This window comes from Cnephaeus nilssonii, assembly GCF_951640355.1.
Source record: "Cnephaeus nilssonii genome assembly, chromosome: 7".
Lineage (NCBI taxonomy): Eukaryota > Metazoa > Chordata > Mammalia > Chiroptera > Vespertilionidae > Cnephaeus > Cnephaeus nilssonii.
This window is the reverse complement of record NC_137078.1, coordinates 86760872-86777489: the sequence shown is the minus strand read 5'-3', so window position 1 is coordinate 86777489 and position 16618 is coordinate 86760872. Positions and strand designations below refer to the sequence as shown.

General features: G+C 51.6%; 1 protein-coding gene across 2 annotated transcripts in view; it reads left to right on the top strand.

Moving 5' to 3' along the window:
- Window positions 1-13561, top strand: part of WDTC1 (WD and tetratricopeptide repeats 1) — a 55457-nt gene extending 41896 nt beyond the window's left edge. For both annotated transcript variants that reach the window (XM_079778168.1, XM_079778169.1), the window contains exons 8-16: window positions 401-495; window positions 899-1014; window positions 2279-2354; window positions 2976-3084; window positions 3916-4089; window positions 7369-7604; window positions 9117-9294; window positions 10176-10368; window positions 11597-13561. In XM_079778168.1, the coding sequence (XP_079634294.1) occupies window positions 401-495; window positions 899-1014; window positions 2279-2354; window positions 2976-3084; window positions 3916-4089; window positions 7369-7604; window positions 9117-9294; window positions 10176-10368; window positions 11597-11794 (1375 nt within the window). In that variant the 3' untranslated portion in view covers window positions 11795-13561. The remainder of the gene's footprint in view (window positions 1-400; window positions 496-898; window positions 1015-2278; window positions 2355-2975; window positions 3085-3915; window positions 4090-7368; window positions 7605-9116; window positions 9295-10175; window positions 10369-11596) is intronic.
- Window positions 13562-16618: the final 3057 nt, after the last annotated feature.

Sequence of the window (16618 nt, the reverse complement as noted above, 5' to 3'; positions counted from 1 at the left end):
ACAGAAGTCCCAGACCCGAACGGCTTTGCCAGCCTGGGTTTTATGGACTCTTGGGAGAGGTGCAGGAACGTGTGGCCTGCTTTACTTTTACTCACGGGTTTGGGCGACTTCTGTTGCTCCTCACATGCTACATGACTTGGATTAGGCCTTGAGCTCTAGCTTCCTCATCTGTAAAATGAAGATAATGCGGTGGTCATGAGGACCAAGACAGTTGGCAGGGTCTATTTGTTAAGCACTGTAATGTATGTGTCCACAGCCATCTAGTTGGTGGACATAAAGAAGAAAGGTACTTTCTGTTTCTCTCAGGGATACAAACTTGGGATTTCCTCCAGGGAATGTGGTCTGATCTAGCCAGGGTAGTGCTAGGCATTGTAACCTGTATGGTTTGCCTTTCCACCAGAAAGAGCATGAAGCAGAGCCCTTCTGCAGGTGTGCACACTTTCTGTGACCGGCAGAAGCCCCTTCCGGATGGCGCAGCCCAGTATTACGTAGCAGGTAGGTCTCAGCCCAGTTCTGGCCCCAAACTCTTGGCTGGGTGCTGACTCACTCTGGGGCAGTGCAGGGAGGTGGTGTGGCACAGTGGTCAAGAGCAAGAGTTTGAGAGTTCGACATACTTGGGCTTTAATTCTGACTGCCATTAACCAGCCATCTTGTGACATTTGGCAAATTACTGACCCTTGATGGATCTTAATTTCTTTTCTATAAAATGGGGTTGTAATGACCAAATGATATAAAGCACATAAAGTAGCCCAGCCCATATGGTAAGGGCTCAACACTTGTTGCTGTTTTTATGATGAAGATGATTGCTATCATCATATGGCTGATTTCACACAACTCTCTGACCCCTTTTTGGGGTCCTGGGAGCCTCACACTAGAATGACTGGACTGTTCCCTGCAGGTCATCTGCCAGTGAAGCTGCCTGACTACAACAACCGTCTGAGAGTGCTGGTTGCCACCTACGTGACCTTTAGCCCCAGTGGCACAGAGCTGCTGGTCAACATGGGAGGGGAACAGGTATGTAGGACTGACCAAGTTGGCTCTGCCCCCTCCCCCCACTCCATACCCTGCAGCCAGGGCTGTGTACCTCACGTCCATGATGCAGACAAGAAGCCTTATTGTAAATGCCATTCTAGTGAAATGTGGGAATGACATAGTATCATTGGAATTCCCAGACAGGTGCCCTAAGTTTTAGAACTGACAGGCCTATCTTCAAATGCTGACCTGCTGTTTACTAGCTGTGTACAGTGACTTGGAACAAGTCTCTTTTTTTTTTTCTGAGCCTTGGTTTCCTCATCTGCTGTTTTCCTAGGAGGAGATCTTGGGGTTCAGGCATGCAGCCAGGCTCTGGTTTAGGGCCAACTTTGGGAAGTGTTCTTCGATAATGGCAGGTTGCTAAACCTTTTGTTTGCATGTTCTCAGTCAGGATATTTATTAAGCCTTGCATAAATTTATTTATTTTACAAATATTGAACACATACTCTGGGACTAGCATTATCAAAAATATGAGGGAGACAAATGCAAAATATAATGCATCTCAGGCTAACAGGGGAGACACAGCAAGTGAAACAATTGATGACATTACAAGGTAAGGTATGATTTTGTACAAAAGAAATGGGATGGAGAATAGGTGAGTGCCTGAGTTCAGAATAGAACTCTGGCTTCAGATTGCTGAGCCATCATCTGGCCTAAAGGCAGCATAAGGATGAGTGGAGAGGCAGTCTAGCAGAGTGGTTAAGAGCTTGGTTTTGGGTCCTGGCTGTGTCACATGCTGCTTTTATGGCCCTGGATAAAGTAAATTCTGAGTGTACATTTCTTCATATATAAAGGGGATGATAATAATAGTACCTCTTCCTGGGAGGGTTTCTAGGATGAAATCAGATGTCATATAAAACAACTAAAGTTACTAGAGCAAAGTAGGAAGTCAATAAATGTTAAGTAATAATAGACAATATTTACTGAGGGAAGTAACTAGCAGTGTTATTTTAGGTAAATTGCTTCTCTTTTCAGGCTTCAGTTTACCCATCTGTAAAATGAGACGTTTTACTTTGTGACCTCCGAGGACCTTTTCAACTTAAGCATGTGATTCTAACTAATGACAGTATTTCCAGCAGGAACTAGGAAGACTTTCCTGACTAAGGGTTGCTCCATAGAAACCCCTTCCGGCCTGGCTCAATGGTTCCCTGCTCAACACTCACTGTGTTCCTGAGAGGCACCTAGGCCTTGCTCAGCCACATGCTTACCTCACAGCCTCCATTTCTTCTTGACCCCTCCCCTCTAGGTCTACTTGTTTGACCTGACGTATAAGCAGCGGCCATACACGTTCCTCTTGCCTAGAAAATGCCACTCCTCAGGGGGTAAGTTCTCCCTTGGGGTGTCCTTTAGAGTACCTGCTGGGGAGCTTGAGTGTGTGCCACCTCTGCTAAGAAACCTGCCCCTTCCCTTGGGCTGTGGCTGTGACCCTCCAAAAGGAGGAGATTTTCTGAAATACACTCCCTGTACAGTAAAAAAGAAGATAACAATAGGTCGCAGAAATCTGTCAAAGGGATTTGTGCCACAGCCCTTTTCACTTCCTCTGAAAAAACAAGTTCTTCCCATGGTTGGCTCTTGAAGACCTGATATAGTTGCCCTTCCCTTGTTGTCCTAGATCAATCTCCTCATTGATTTCTTACTGGAGCCTAAAGTTGATTTAGACAAGTCTGCACCCCCAACTCCTACTCCCATCCCCAACTCCAGCTAAGGGCAATGCCAAGTTGAAGCTGTGTTCCTCTTCAGCCAGCAGAGGGCGCACATGGCTTTCTTTATGCCCTTGCCTGCCACTCTGCAAAAAACTTGCTTTCTGGGAATAGCTCTTACTCTGGGAGGATGGCCTCACAATGGAACCAACAGACCCTGTGATGGAAGCTGGAGGGCTGCCAAGGAGATATGAGGACCTCTTCCTGAGTTGTTGCTATTCCTTTCTTCCCATCCCCTGCCAGAAGTTCAGAATGGCAAGATGTCCACCAATGGTGTGTCCAACGGCGTGTCCAACGGCCTGCACCTTCACAGCAATGGCTTCCGGCTGCCAGAGAGTAGGGGATATGTGAGGTGAGGCCAGCTCACTTGTCCAATCCTCCCAGCCTCAATTACATCTATAGACTAGAGGGAGGAGTATGTCTTATAACCCTTCCTCCTGACCCCCACCCAGGCACATACCCCAGAGCCAGAGGACTGGGGCACATAATTTTATGGAGGGTGATTAATGGTCCCAATGCCACTCCTACCTGGTAGGACTCCAGTCATGCTCAGACTGAAGCTCCGGTCTCTTGAACCAGAAGCTGTAGTCAGGACCCAGAAGCTAAGTGCCTCTTATCACTGAGCTCCTTCCCAAAGGGCCCCACACAGATGGGCCTCTCCTATTATATTTTTCTCCATCCCAGAGCATCTACTGACCTCTGTTCTCTGTCAGGTCCTGTGCTGGGCTTTGGATACAGAGGTTTTCAAGTCCTCTAGCCCTTGAGAGAAACAGAATTCTTTCTAGAGAGATCCATGGGAGGGACTTGGGTGGTCACAAGGTTCGGCTCAGTATAGAGGCAAGTGGGTTCAGCTACTATCATGCCCAAGAGTTGGGTTAAAAATTGCCTTAAACCTGTCTAGGACAGCTTCATTTATGCTTCAATTGTTTGTTTACTGGCTCAGAGTATCTGGAATTGTACCCATTACCTGTCACAGTAACTCAGGCCAAGGATAGGAGTGGTCCCCTCTTCTAGATGATAGTGCAGATCCCAAAGGCCAAGCATCCGGAAAGCATCAGGAAGATGTGGCGCAGATCCCAAAGGCCAAGAAAGCCTGGGTGACCCTCAGACACGGCTACAGACTTCCTGAGGGTCTGCTCTGATCTTCTTTGGCTGGCCTGACGTGGCTCTGCATCCCCCATAGCCCCCAGGTAGAGCTGCCCCCATACCTGGAGCGTGTGAAACAGCAAGCCAATGAGGCTTTTGCCTGCCAGCAGTGGACCCAGGCCATTCAGCTTTACAGCAAGGCTGTGCAGAGGGCCCCTCACAATGCCATGCTCTACGGGAACCGAGCTGCTGCCTACATGAAGCGCAAGTGGTGAGTGGGTCTGGGCCAGGGTGAGGGATAAAGGCAGTGGGCCTGATAGAGCCCTGGGTGGTGGTAGTAACATCCCACAGCCTCTTAAGGCTTCTTGGGCCCAGGCCTCTTCTCCCCTCCTCTAGGCTGAGGGTGGGCAGACACCCGACCCATTAGTCAGGATGTCTCAAGCACCAGGGAAGCTCACAGTTAAGTGGAATATGCACACAAGTAGCTTCAACGTGGTGCTTTGTTATTAAGTGCTATGGTCACTAGGGAAGTAAGAATTGAGAGAATGGTTAATCCCAACTGTTGGAGAATTGGGCCTGGAGTTGGACTTTGAAGGAGCAGCTGAATCTTGCTAGATGGAAATGAGGTGTTTGGTGAATTCAGTTAATATTTGTCTAAAATGATTCTGCCGCTCCTTGACCTTGGGGAGTGCTTTCCTGGCTCTTAAACCCTTTGGACCAAGCACAAACAGGATCCCAGGTATCTGAAGCTGGCTGTGGGTCGTGCTGGGTTGTAGTGGCCAGTGGTAAAGGAGTAGGTCCATATCTTAAAGAACCCTTTATCTTTGGGGATCCTCAGGGCCCCCAGCCCTTTCTGCCTGCAGCACCAGCAGGCAAGCAGACAGGCAGACCCCATCCCCCAGCCAGGGCCAGGACTAGAGATGGATAGAGCTGGGCCCACAGCCATTTCTGCTCCGTCTGGCATCCGTCGGCTCTGCCCAGACAGACAGGCCAGCTGGTGTGCCATCGTCTGGCTGTAACTAGGCAGGCCAGAGAGGGAAGCTTAAGAAACCCACCCAAGTCAGCAGGATGGTGGGTGGGGGTTTGGGAAGGTGATACCCCACAGGCCTTAGCTGAGGCATCAGGAGCTTGCCAGGGCTCAGATGGCAGCCAAATCCAGGAGATGACTGTTGGAGGGCCATCCTGAGGTGTTTCACCTCACTGTCCCAGCAGTTGGGTGGGTCCTCATCCAGACTCTAGCCTGAGAGCTGTTTCACTCCTGCTAAGAGAGGCTGATAAATTCCCAGCCCGTGGGTGCCCTCGACATGTTCTCTGAGCTCCTAATATGCACTAGGTACTAGGGACACAAAGTTGCCACTCTTTAATATTTTTTTTATTGGTTTCAGAGAGGAAGGGAGAGGGATAGAGAGTTAGAAACATCGATGACAGAGAAACATCGATCAGCTGCCCCCTGCACACCCCCTACTGGGGATGTGCCCGCAACCAAGGTACCTGCCCTTGACCAGAATCGAACCTGGGACCCTTCAGTCCATAGGCCAACGCTCTATCCACTGAGCCAAACCGGTTAGGGCCAAAGTTGCCACTCTTAAGATCTTGTGCCCCGGAGCGCCCAGCCTCTGGACAGGGGACAAAGACAGGGACATGGTCTGTCATCAAAGAGGCAGGAAGCAGTAGGTCTTTTGGAATGGTCTGACCATTCAAAAAAAGGTTGGGTCCCTTTAGTTCGGCATCAATCCGGAAAGCATCAGGAAGATGTGGCGCTGAATGGGCTTTAAGTGTGGGCAGGCTTAGACAAGGAGATGAAAAGGAGGAGGGGACTGTGGGGGAAGGACATTCCCAGGGAGATGAAATGGTATGAACAAAGGCTTGGGGGTGGGGGACTGACTGAAGAGCTTATTTGCAGAACAACAAATCCATTTGGCTGGAGCAGAGGGTTCGGGAAGGGACTGGCAGGAGATGAGTCTGTGAGGTAGCCTGGGGCCGGCCTAGGAAGGACTTGGAATGCAGGGCAGTGGCTGTGTTTTGGCCTCGATTCAGTGGATGATGGGCAGCTACTGAAGAGTTTTGAGCAGAAGAGGGATGTGCTGCGGGCTGTCCTTTCAGGGAGATTGATCTGGCAGTTCGTCTGGATGGGTGAGCCCTGGGGCCAGGCTGCGCTCTCCTCATTGTCTCTCACATGCCTGCCAGTGACCCCTAGAATGTCACGTTCTGTCCAGGCCAGGCTCCCCAGGGCTGCCATCTGCTCCTGGATGCAGTGGGAGCTGTCGCCCTCTGGCTCCTGGCTGGTCTCTGGCTGGCTCTCCCCAGGAGCTCTGAGGGGCACCTTGCAGGTGGTAATTGGTTTCTAAACAGCCCCGGCTCCCTCATCACAGCCACTGGTTCTGGCACTGCCACACCATGGAAGCACTCCGTCTGCTTCCGGCCCCACACTGGCTGAGCTGCTTGTTCTTGGTCTGAGCATGGCTGCTGCAAGGGATGGATGCTCCCCTGAGTGCTGTAGGAGAGAAGGGTCAGGAGGACGTTTCCTTGTCGGGCCTGCTTTGGCCCTGTGCACGAGGCTTGTGAGCTGTGCTCGGTGGAGGAGCCACCAGCTCTGGTCTGGGAGCGCTGGTTGGCATAGTTGGGTCTTAAGCCCAGAAAGGAATAAAATAGCTCCCAAAGGAGAAGTGGCTCCTGTGATCCGTCTGGCTCTCCAGATGAGAGGTGGGAACCGTCTATGGGTGCTGGGGAGTGTGTATCTTATATTCTGGCACAGGGTGGGTGGGAGGAGGGGCTTCTCCCTTGACCCCGCCCCTCTTACTCCTCCACAAAGAAACATTTCCATTTCCCTTCACCCATGCTTCAAGAGGTTGGAGAAGTGAGTGGGGATGATTTGTAGCTCCTGGTGTGCTTGCCGCCGCCGCCACCACCACCACCACCACCACCACCATCAGCTTCCAGAAAGCTGACTCTGCCAGTCTGTCAGGCCCCATCCTCCAGCCCCAGGAGGTAGAGGCTACAGCTGCTGTGGATCAGTCAGCCAGGACAGAGGGGGGTCTGGCCGAGGGCTTACTGCCTGCTGGTCAGACCCTAAGTCTCCCGCCTGGCACTTCTGGCTTCCCCAGACCACAGAAGTGTCCTTGAGGGCTCCCTGCCTTGGACATGGCTTTGAAGGCCAGTCAGGGAGATTTGAGGAGGTGCATGGAGGAAGAGGGAAGGAGGGCTTGGGGAGCCTGAGATGGGCAAGATGCCAGGCCTTCTGCTGCAGAGCTGCGGGTGCCTGGGGTGAACGGGTACGCAGGAGCATGCTGTGTCCAGCAGAGGGCAGCCTGACACTGGGTTTTGCCATACACTCATCTCCCACCCCACCCCCAAGACCTCAGGGTTCCTGACTTGCCTCCTTAACATACTTGGTCTCCTGGGCTGAGCCAAGACTCTCTTCATCCCCAAGTACCCTTGCTCTGAGATCTGTCAGAGATGGGCTGGGGTGGCCACAGAAAATGGGGACTGAGTGAGGATGATTCTTTGCTTGCCATGTGGCCCCACCTCCAAGCCACACTCTCTTATCCAGGGATGGTGACCACTACGATGCCCTGAGAGACTGCCTCAAGGCCATCTCCCTAAATCCATGCCATCTGAAGGCACACTTCCGCCTGGCCCGCTGCCTCTTTGAGCTCAAGTACGTGGCTGAGGCCCTGGAGTGCCTGGATGACTTCAAAGGGAAGTTCCCGGAGCAGGCCCACAGCAGCGCTTGTGATGCATTGGGCCGTGACATTACGGCCGCCCTCTTCTCCAAAAACGATGGTGGTGAGTGGGCACTGAGGAGGGGCTGCCGTCACTCTTCCTGTTTGAGGTGCTACATGACATTCTGGAGAGGACCTGCTTCTCGGGTTAGAGAGGCCTGGGTTCAGATGCTGATTCAGAAGCCATGTGACCTTGAGACGCTCACTTGGTTTCTTTGAGACTCAGTTTCCTCATCCGGAAATGAGGAAGGATAGCACTTCCCATTCTGTGAGGTTTAGCAATAGCCTACCTGGCGTAGTGCCTGGGACTTGGGACAAGAGTAGGCCGAGCCCAGTCAGGATGTGTGGGTGGCAGGGTATTCTCACCCCTCACAGACAGGGCCTTGGGCATCTGAGTGAGGGGCAGCTGCCGGGGTTGTGCTTGTTCCCGTTGGCACACTTGCAACAGAGACAGCAGCAGAGGGCAGTGGAAATGCCTTGGATGCAGGGTGTGGAGCCTCGGGTTCCAATCTCAGCTCTGCCATGTGGTGACCATGTGACCTTGGGCAGAGCACAGCCTCTGAACCTGCTGCCTTATGTGCACAGAGAGCATTTGAAGCCCTGCTCAGCTCACCCCATTAGCTGCGGAGAGCAGGCTGGGTGATTGCAGTGTGGTCTGTAAACATGAAAGGTGAGCTCACTGGAGGCAGACATGGACTCCTACCTCTCCCCTTTGCAATTTATTAATCATGCCAGTGATCCGTTTGCTTGAAGTTATCAAGCATTTACCATGTGCCAGGCACTGTGCTGTGTCCTGGGAATACAGCTGTGAACAAGTCGGATGGGATTTCTGCTTCCATGGCGTTTACAGCCTAGTGATGGAACCAAGGGATGAAGGAGAAACTAAGAGTGGGATGAGTGCCATGGGGACCTGATATGGTATAGGTATATGGGGGAGGGCTTGACGGCTGTCTGGGGTTCTTGAGGGAGAAACATTTAAGCTGAGATCTCAAGGGTGAGAAGGAAGAGTTAACCAGATACAAAGTGTAGCTATGGGAGATGAATAGTTCCTGGCATAGGGACCAGCACATGCAAAGGCCCTGAAGCAGGCAGGAACAAGGCACTTTTAGGGCACTGAGAAAGTTGGTGTGATTTTACCCAAGGCCCTTAATCCATCAGTGCCTCAGTTGGGATCCATGATAACTTGTCTTCTAGAAAGGAAGGGCTTGGCCCTCACTGCCTTCAGAACGATGGATCTGTTTAGAAAAATCAACCCTTCAAACTTTCTTGGTAGTGCTTCACCCACCCCTCCCTGCCTCTCACCTCCACAGAAACAGACCTTGCGCCTGTGCATCCTTGGGGCTTCCAGACATTATTCAGGGACCTGAGCCAAGGCTCTCCTGGCATCAGAGGTCTCATTTTTAATATCCTCAAGGACTGGGTCCAAAGAAGCTTCTCTCCCACGGGCGTTCCCAGTTTTCTAGGGCAGGGGTAGAGGGCGGTAGCCTACACTGCAAGTACTTGGGCTGAAAACGGGGAAGATGGGAGAGGAGAGAGAGGGACTGGACCCTCACCTTCCCTTGCTCTCTGCCCCCAGAGGAGAAGAAGGGAGCTGGCGGTGGCGGTGGCCCAGTCCGCCTCCGCAGCACGAGCCGCAAGGACTCCATCTCAGAAGACGAGATGGTGCTGCGGGAACGAAGCTACGACTACCAGTTCCGCTATTGTGGCCACTGCAACACCACCACGGACATCAAGGAGGCCAATTTCTTTGGCAGGTCTGAGGCCTTGAAGAGGAGCAGGGCACAGCCTGATGGGGCAGGAGGAGGTTGGGGGGCGTGAGGGCATACTTTTTCTAGAAGTCTCAAGTCCCAGTTCTGCCTCTGTACCCTGGGGCAAATGGCTTCACCCCTGTGGGCCTCAGTTTCTTTACATGTAAAATAAAACCCTAACCCCCACTCATGGAGCCACAGTGAGGAGGACTAATGAGGTAATTCATAAGCGCATCCAATGCAGTACCTGCTCTGTTCCTCCATCTCCCACCCCCTCCTCCCTCTGCCTCCATGTGTGGAGCTTGGTTCTTTATCTGGGTGCTTGGAGCCTCCTCCTGCTGGAGGTATGAGGCTGGCAGTCTTGGCACACCTATCATGGTCAGAACAGTGCCTCAGGTCCTGAGGGACAGCTTGTGTCCCACACCATCACCCCCACCCCTCCTTTGTAGATGTTGCACTTTGGTAGGTAAAACACATGAACGTGGATCGAGAATCTCTCCACCAAGATCCCCCTAACTGTCCACAGTGTGTAAAATGTGGGGTCTCAGTCCAGGAAGGCAGGACCACTGAAGGAAGGCTTAGGGTGTTCCCAGAGACACACGACCCGATCCTGGCACCCACGGAGCTTAGGATGTAGTTTGGGGTAGTAACTTGGCGGGACCCAGGCATTCCCTGGCTCTGAGTTAAGAGAACACTTAAACCGAGACTGGAGTCCTGCAGTATGGAGAGGACCACCATGTGCTGAGTCAAGTGAAGACCCTGGAGTTTGGGGGCTGAGCAGATACAGAATTCCCTAGTCCCCCTTGCCCTAAGCCACACAGCCTCTCCTTGAGGCTGTAGGGCAGTACCCCACCTGACCTCCCTGCCCTTTGCCACCCCCCCGCCAGCAACGCTCAGTACATCGTCAGTGGCTCTGACGATGGCTCCTTCTTCATCTGGGAAAAGGAGACCACCAACCTAGTCCGCGTGCTCCAGGGGGACGAGTCCATTGTCAACTGCCTGCAGCCGCACCCCAGCTACTGCTTCCTGGCCACCAGCGGCATCGACCCTGTGGTACGGCTGTGGAATCCCCGGCCAGAGGTGAGGGTGTAGACAAGGTGGCCGAAGCCAGACAGTGTGGAGGGTGGGGATGGACCCTGTGCAGGGCCTCCGGCTGAGCCTGTGAGGGTTGGGAAGGGAACTGGGTCCCCCGGAAGGTGAGTGAGCTCTCACTCGAGGGCTCGAGGTTATGAAGGTGGGAGCCGTCGAGTTCTGACAGTTCAGATACGGTGGGCAGTGCCAGGGCCAAGAGCTGCCTTTGAGGGCCACTCTGTGAGCAAGCTGTGAAGATGTCTCAGGGCACAGGAACCAAGGGCGGGCAGGGAGGGGGCCAGACCAGCTCCAGCACCGGTCACGAGAAGGGGACCCCAGGCTCCCAGGTACCTTGCTCCTCATATAACACTGTGGTGTGTCCCCCAGAAGCTGTGCGGAGGCCTATCCCTCAGTCACATGGAAGTGTTCAGGCTTCGGAGTCTGGCACACCTAAGTTTGAATCCTGGTCCCTTCACTCACTGCCTAAGGGACTTCACCATGTCTGACCCAGGTTTTTGTCATCGCCACACTGGAATGGGAGTGACAGCACCACCCCAGAAGGTTGCGTAGGAGGACAGTGTGGCCCCTTCCACTCCCAGGGCGGGTGGCCAGGTGGGCCAGCCTGCGGCTGCCAGGGCCCTCTGTCCCACCACCTCCCTCTTCCCAGCTGGCCAAACAGAAGGCAGGTGGTGTCTAATTCCAAAGTCAATTTTCTTCGAATTTTAAAGAGAGCCTACAGGGCCCTCCCTTGAGGAAGGAAAAGAAAGATAAAGGAAGGGCTGTTGGGAGTGGCAACAGCAAAGAATGGGGAGTTGTGTCTGTACCCCCTCCCTAGGTACCCAGTATGTGTCCTCCCTCACATATGCCCATGCATGGTCCCCTATGTACATGTCCTGATGTGGTGTGTACCCATCATTTTCTGGTGCAGACCACCCCATGTATACACTGATGTGTGTATTCCCCCCAGTATCTATCCCAGCATGTGGATCCCTTACATATAACTCAGGGTGTTGTGTCCCTCCCCATGTGGGTATCCCTCACATATGTCTTGGTGGGTGTCCCATGCATATTCCAGTGTGTATGTTCCTTCTATCCATGTATACATATGGACAAACCGATATAAACCCATAGACATCTGGTGTGCACATCCTCCTCCATATGTATAGCTCAGTCTGCGTGTATGTCCCCTACACATATGTGTGCCTCTCCTATACATCCTGGTGTCCCTCCCCCACAGAGTGAAGACCTCACCGGCAGAGTTGTGGAGGACATGGAGGGCGCTTCCCAGGCCAACCAGCGGCGCATGAACGCAGACCCGTTGGAAGTGATGCTGCTCAACATGGGCTACCGGATCACAGGCCTGAGCAGCGGGGGTGCTGGGGCCTCTGACGATGAGGACAGCTCCGAGGGCCAGGTGCAGTGCCGGCCCAGCTAGACCCTCAGCCCCGGTCCCCAGCCCCTGCTACTGGCTGGACCCTCCACCCTGGGCAGGAGGGCAGGGGGTTCTGTTTTGGTTTGTCTTCCCCCACCCCATTTTTTCATTTCCCCTGTTTTGTTTGTTAGTTTGGCATTGGGGGTGGGGGTTGCTACAGTTTGCTGGCTTTCAGACTTTGGGGCAGATTGCCCTTGACTGACCCCAGCCCTGAGCAAAAGAGCAGGAGGGGGAGCCCCTCCCTTTGCCCCCCACCTCCCCTCCCAGGTCCCTGGAGGGCTCTGGCCTGCCTCAGGTGTGGAGGCCAGGCTGAAGCTGTCTTCAAGGGCTGCCCTACCCTTCTGTTGGCAGCAGGAAGGGGATTGGAATTCCCAGTCCATAAGGGCTAGCCTTGACCTGTTGCCACTCTTGCTCCCTGACTGGCAAGGCTAGCTCCCTCCTCCGTGGTCTTCAGGGAAGGCTCTGAAAAAGGACGGGGTCCCACCCTCCCTCCAGAGCCACTGTGTCAGGGTGGAAGCAGAAGGAAGGATGGGAGCCCTGGACCTGGTGTGGGCAAGGCCAGGCCACTGTGCCTGCTCTCACTGGCCACCTCTGGGTACTCGGCCTTTCCTGAGGACCTTGGTGGGGGAGAGGGGGCACCACACTGTACCCTGCCCACCCACGCCAGCCCTTCCACACTACGGCTACTCTCCTTTCTCAGGCGCTCCTGGCCTCACTGTGACCTTTCTGCCAGAGCTCCCAGCCAGGCCTACTCTTGCTGAGGTGGGGCTCCCTGCTAAGGGCCCTTCTTCCCTTTCTCCCCTTCCTCTCACCCCACATGCAGAGCCGCCACAAAGACCAAAGAAGTGATGGCTTTTCTCTGTCCCCTGCTGCTCTGGGGGGAGGAGGGGGAGTCTCCTGAGCCACTCAGATGGGAAAGTCCCTAACTCAGTCCCCTCCCTCCTCAGCAGCCCCAAGCTTTACACTGGATGCAGCGGTCACCCCACCACTCACCAAGCCCCCCTCTCTCTGCTCCTTGGCTCTCAGCTCAGAGCTGCTCCTAGTAGTTGGTTCATCCTTCCTCCCCTCTCCCTCCTCCCTCCCCTCAGTGCTTACTTGGCTCCAGCCCTCCAGCTGCAGCCTCTGGGGAGAAGCAGCCCCCTTCTTTTTCTCCCTCCCTCCGCCCCTGTCTCTGCCAGGTGCCTCCTCTCAGTCAGGCTTCAGAGCAGCCCTGGAGACAGGAGGGCCATGTTAAAAGCTTTTTCACAGTTTTAAGAAGACAGGGGGGTGAGGATAGTGGTGGGGGGTCTGGCACTATCTCATCATTGCTTTAATCCCAGCAACACAGGTGGCAGCTTCTCTCCCCCCTCCCACCCAGTCCCTCTTCCCACCCCTCTCTTCTCCTTGGTAATGAAGTCTATTTATTGGCGAAGGAAACAGCTGCTGCTCCTCCTGCTGCTGGGACTTGCTCCCCTGTCTCTTCTTCATGACCTTTCTCCAGCCAAGGAGGGGAGAGCCAGGAGCATTGGGGCTGGGCCCTGGGCCCACAGACCAGCAGGGGCCCCTTTGCTTTCCTGTGTTCGAGCTGCCCACCATTTCCTCTCTCCTTGCTTTCCACCCACCCTCCCTCCCTCCCTCCCTCCCACTGTGCCCTGCCTGTCTAGCCCTGGCCCTGCAGTGTGGAGAGACACATAAGCCTTACTGTTCTCTGGGGGCAGGAGCCGAGCCTTTTTGTTGCTCCGCTCCCAGGAGAGTGAGGGTGACGCAATTGATTAAAACCGTTTTGTTCTAGGTATGGCTGGTTGCATTTGTGTGGTGCAAATGGGTATTAGGACCAAAGTGAGGGTACCTGGTCCCTCACCTCTGTAGCTCTGTGACTTTGAGTAACCACACCTCTACCAGGCAGAATGAGGCCTGCCTTGGGAGCGTGCCTGTGAGAGTGGCCGCCCGGTGCTCACTGGTGGCTGGCTATGATTTGCAATAATCAGCTCTCACTCTCCGGTCTGTTTTCTCATCCGTAAAATAAGGAGGTTAGGGTCTTAGTGGTTTTCCAAACTTTTAAATTAGAACCTAAACATAGACATTTTACATTGCGACCTAAGATACCTATGCTTATTTGTATGTATACAATGAACATAAGTTTTATACAATAATACCCTTGCTACATGCAGTGTGTTCTATTTACCGTTCTATTTCCCATTCTATTTTATTAATGAGAAAAAATGCTGGTTATAACCCACTAAATTTATTTCACAGCCTGCAGGGTTTTTTATGTGTCCTGGATTGGAGGATTTCTTAGACCAGGGGTTCCCAAACTTTCTCAACTCACACTTATCCCCACCATTAGTGTCTCAGTAATTTTTTTCATAGAGCCCCTAACCCAAAAGAAATACCTCACAGTTTGATTTATTAAGTAGTTGAATCAATAAGAATTTATGTCTTACCAAGCCAGTTGTCATTTTAAAAATACTATATATAAATGAAACAATATTTTTATTTATTTCTTAAATAACTACAATAATTAGTGGAATCCGTGTGCTTGTTAGGCACTGAAAAACATGTCAAACTCTCTAATCAGGTTGGAAACCACCACCCTCATTTCCTGTTGCACACTGACTTTTATTTGCTTTTTATCATAGCAACCACTAGAAACGCAGGTTCTCAAAGAGGACATTAAAAGAATGTAGCACAGCCTAATGATGAAACTGAACTACCTTGAACTCGTAGTTCTCTCCATAGCCAACAGATGTTGACTATCTCAAATTTTAAACATTCTACTGTGCCCCCTGTGAATTTAATGTGGCACCCTAAGGTGGCTTGATGCACAGTTTGGGAACTGTGCCTCAGTACTGTAGGAGCAATAGTTTCACTACTGAAATTTTATTATTTTTCCTGTTTGCTCATTTGAACGCCAGGCTGGGGCCAGCGGGGTATGCTCGGCTTCGTACAGGAGACTGACAGGAAAGCGGTCCTGCCAGAAGCAAGTGCTGTGGGCTGGTGTCATTCCTGTGTTCCCAAACTGACGTCTGCAGAAGCTTTTTCAAAACATTTGCTGACCAGGCAAGGGAAAGAATGTTCCAGGCCAAGAGAGTGTAGTGCAAAGTCCCAGAATCCCTGACGGAGCCTGAGTAACTCAGCTCAGCTGCACTGCAGAGGGAGGGGTGGCCCATGGACGAAGGAGCGGTCAACTTGTGGAGGGCTCCCTGGGCGTGGTGAGAGACGGTAGGCTTCATCCTGTAAGCAAGGAGGAGCCAATGGAATAATTCACTAGGGGTTCCCTTTCATTTGGAGTTACTATTCTTTTTAAATATATATATAGACTTTATTTTAGGGCAGTTTTAGGCATACAGAAAATTGAGCAGATAGTACAGAGTCCCAGATACCTCCTTTCTCCCTGGCTAAGTTTCCTCTATTGTTAACATCTTGCCTTAGTATGGTATATTTGTTACAATTAATGAACCAATATTGATACATTATTATTAACTAAAGTCTATAGTTTAGAATAGAGTTCACCCTTTGTATTGCACAGTTCTGTCGGTTTTGACAAATGCATGGTATCGTGTATCCACCATTACACTGGCATACAGAATCATTCACTGTGCTCCACCTTTTCAGCCCTCATCAGCTGCCCTTCAATAAAAAAGAAGTACTTAGGAGAAAATAATTTGCAAAATACATCAGATAAAGGACTTATATCAATAATATACCAAAAAAACTCCTAACAATATGAAAACAACCCAATTTAAAAAGTGGGCAAAAGATCTGAATAAAAATCTTACCAAAGAGGACATACAGGTGACTAATAAACATGAAAAGATGCTCAACATTAGGTCATTAGGGAATTATAAATTAAATCAATGAAATACTACTACACACCTTGAGGATGGCTAGAATAAAAATAGCTGACAAGACCAAAGGATATGGAGCAACAGGAACTCACACTCGTTGCTGGTGTGAAAGCAAAATGGTACAGCCACTTTGAAAGACAGTTTGGCAGTTTCTTACAAAGGAATGTAGCCTTGCCATAGGATCTAGCAATTGCTCTCCTTAGTATGTAGCTAAATGAATTGAAAACTTGGGTCCATGCAAAAACCTACATGAATGTTTATAGCAGCTTCAGTCATAATTGCCAAATTCTGGAAGCAACCAATAAGTCCTTCAAGATGTAAATGGATAAACTGTGGTACGGCCATACAATGGAATATTATTCAGTGACAAAAAGAAATGAGCTCTAGCCAGAGACATGGAGGAACTTTAAATGCATGTTGCTCAGTGAAAAAGGCCAGTCTGAAAGCCACACTGTATGATTCCAACTATATGACATTCTGGAAAAGGCAAAACTAGAGACAGTAAAAAGACCATGGTGTTCCATTTTTAAGTGCTTCCGCATGTGTGACATCCAAAGCTCTCACCAACCCTGCTGATACTGATCGAGAGCCTGGGGCAAAGATAAGCCTACACAGCGAGGGTATGGCAGAACAGACAGAAGTGGGACCCCTGTGTCTGGTGGGCAGGTGTAGCCCCAGAGGGCGGCTGCCAGTCTTTGTGCTTAGGAGCATGCTGAAATGTGATTGCAGAACTTAAAAGGCAGTAAGAGATCATCTAGCTCAGAGGTTCTTAGTTCTGCCTATACATTAGAGGCACCCAAGATACTTTTAAAAACGACCAATGCCCCACCCCAGGGATTCTATTTTAATTGGTCGGAGGTGGGTCTCAGGCATCCACCCATTATTTTAAGTCTGAGATTCATTCTAATTACCAACAGAGCTAAGAACCACTGATCTGGCCCTACCACACATTGTACAAATAGGGACAATGAGTTCCAAAGGGGCAGGAAAAGGGTGGGCT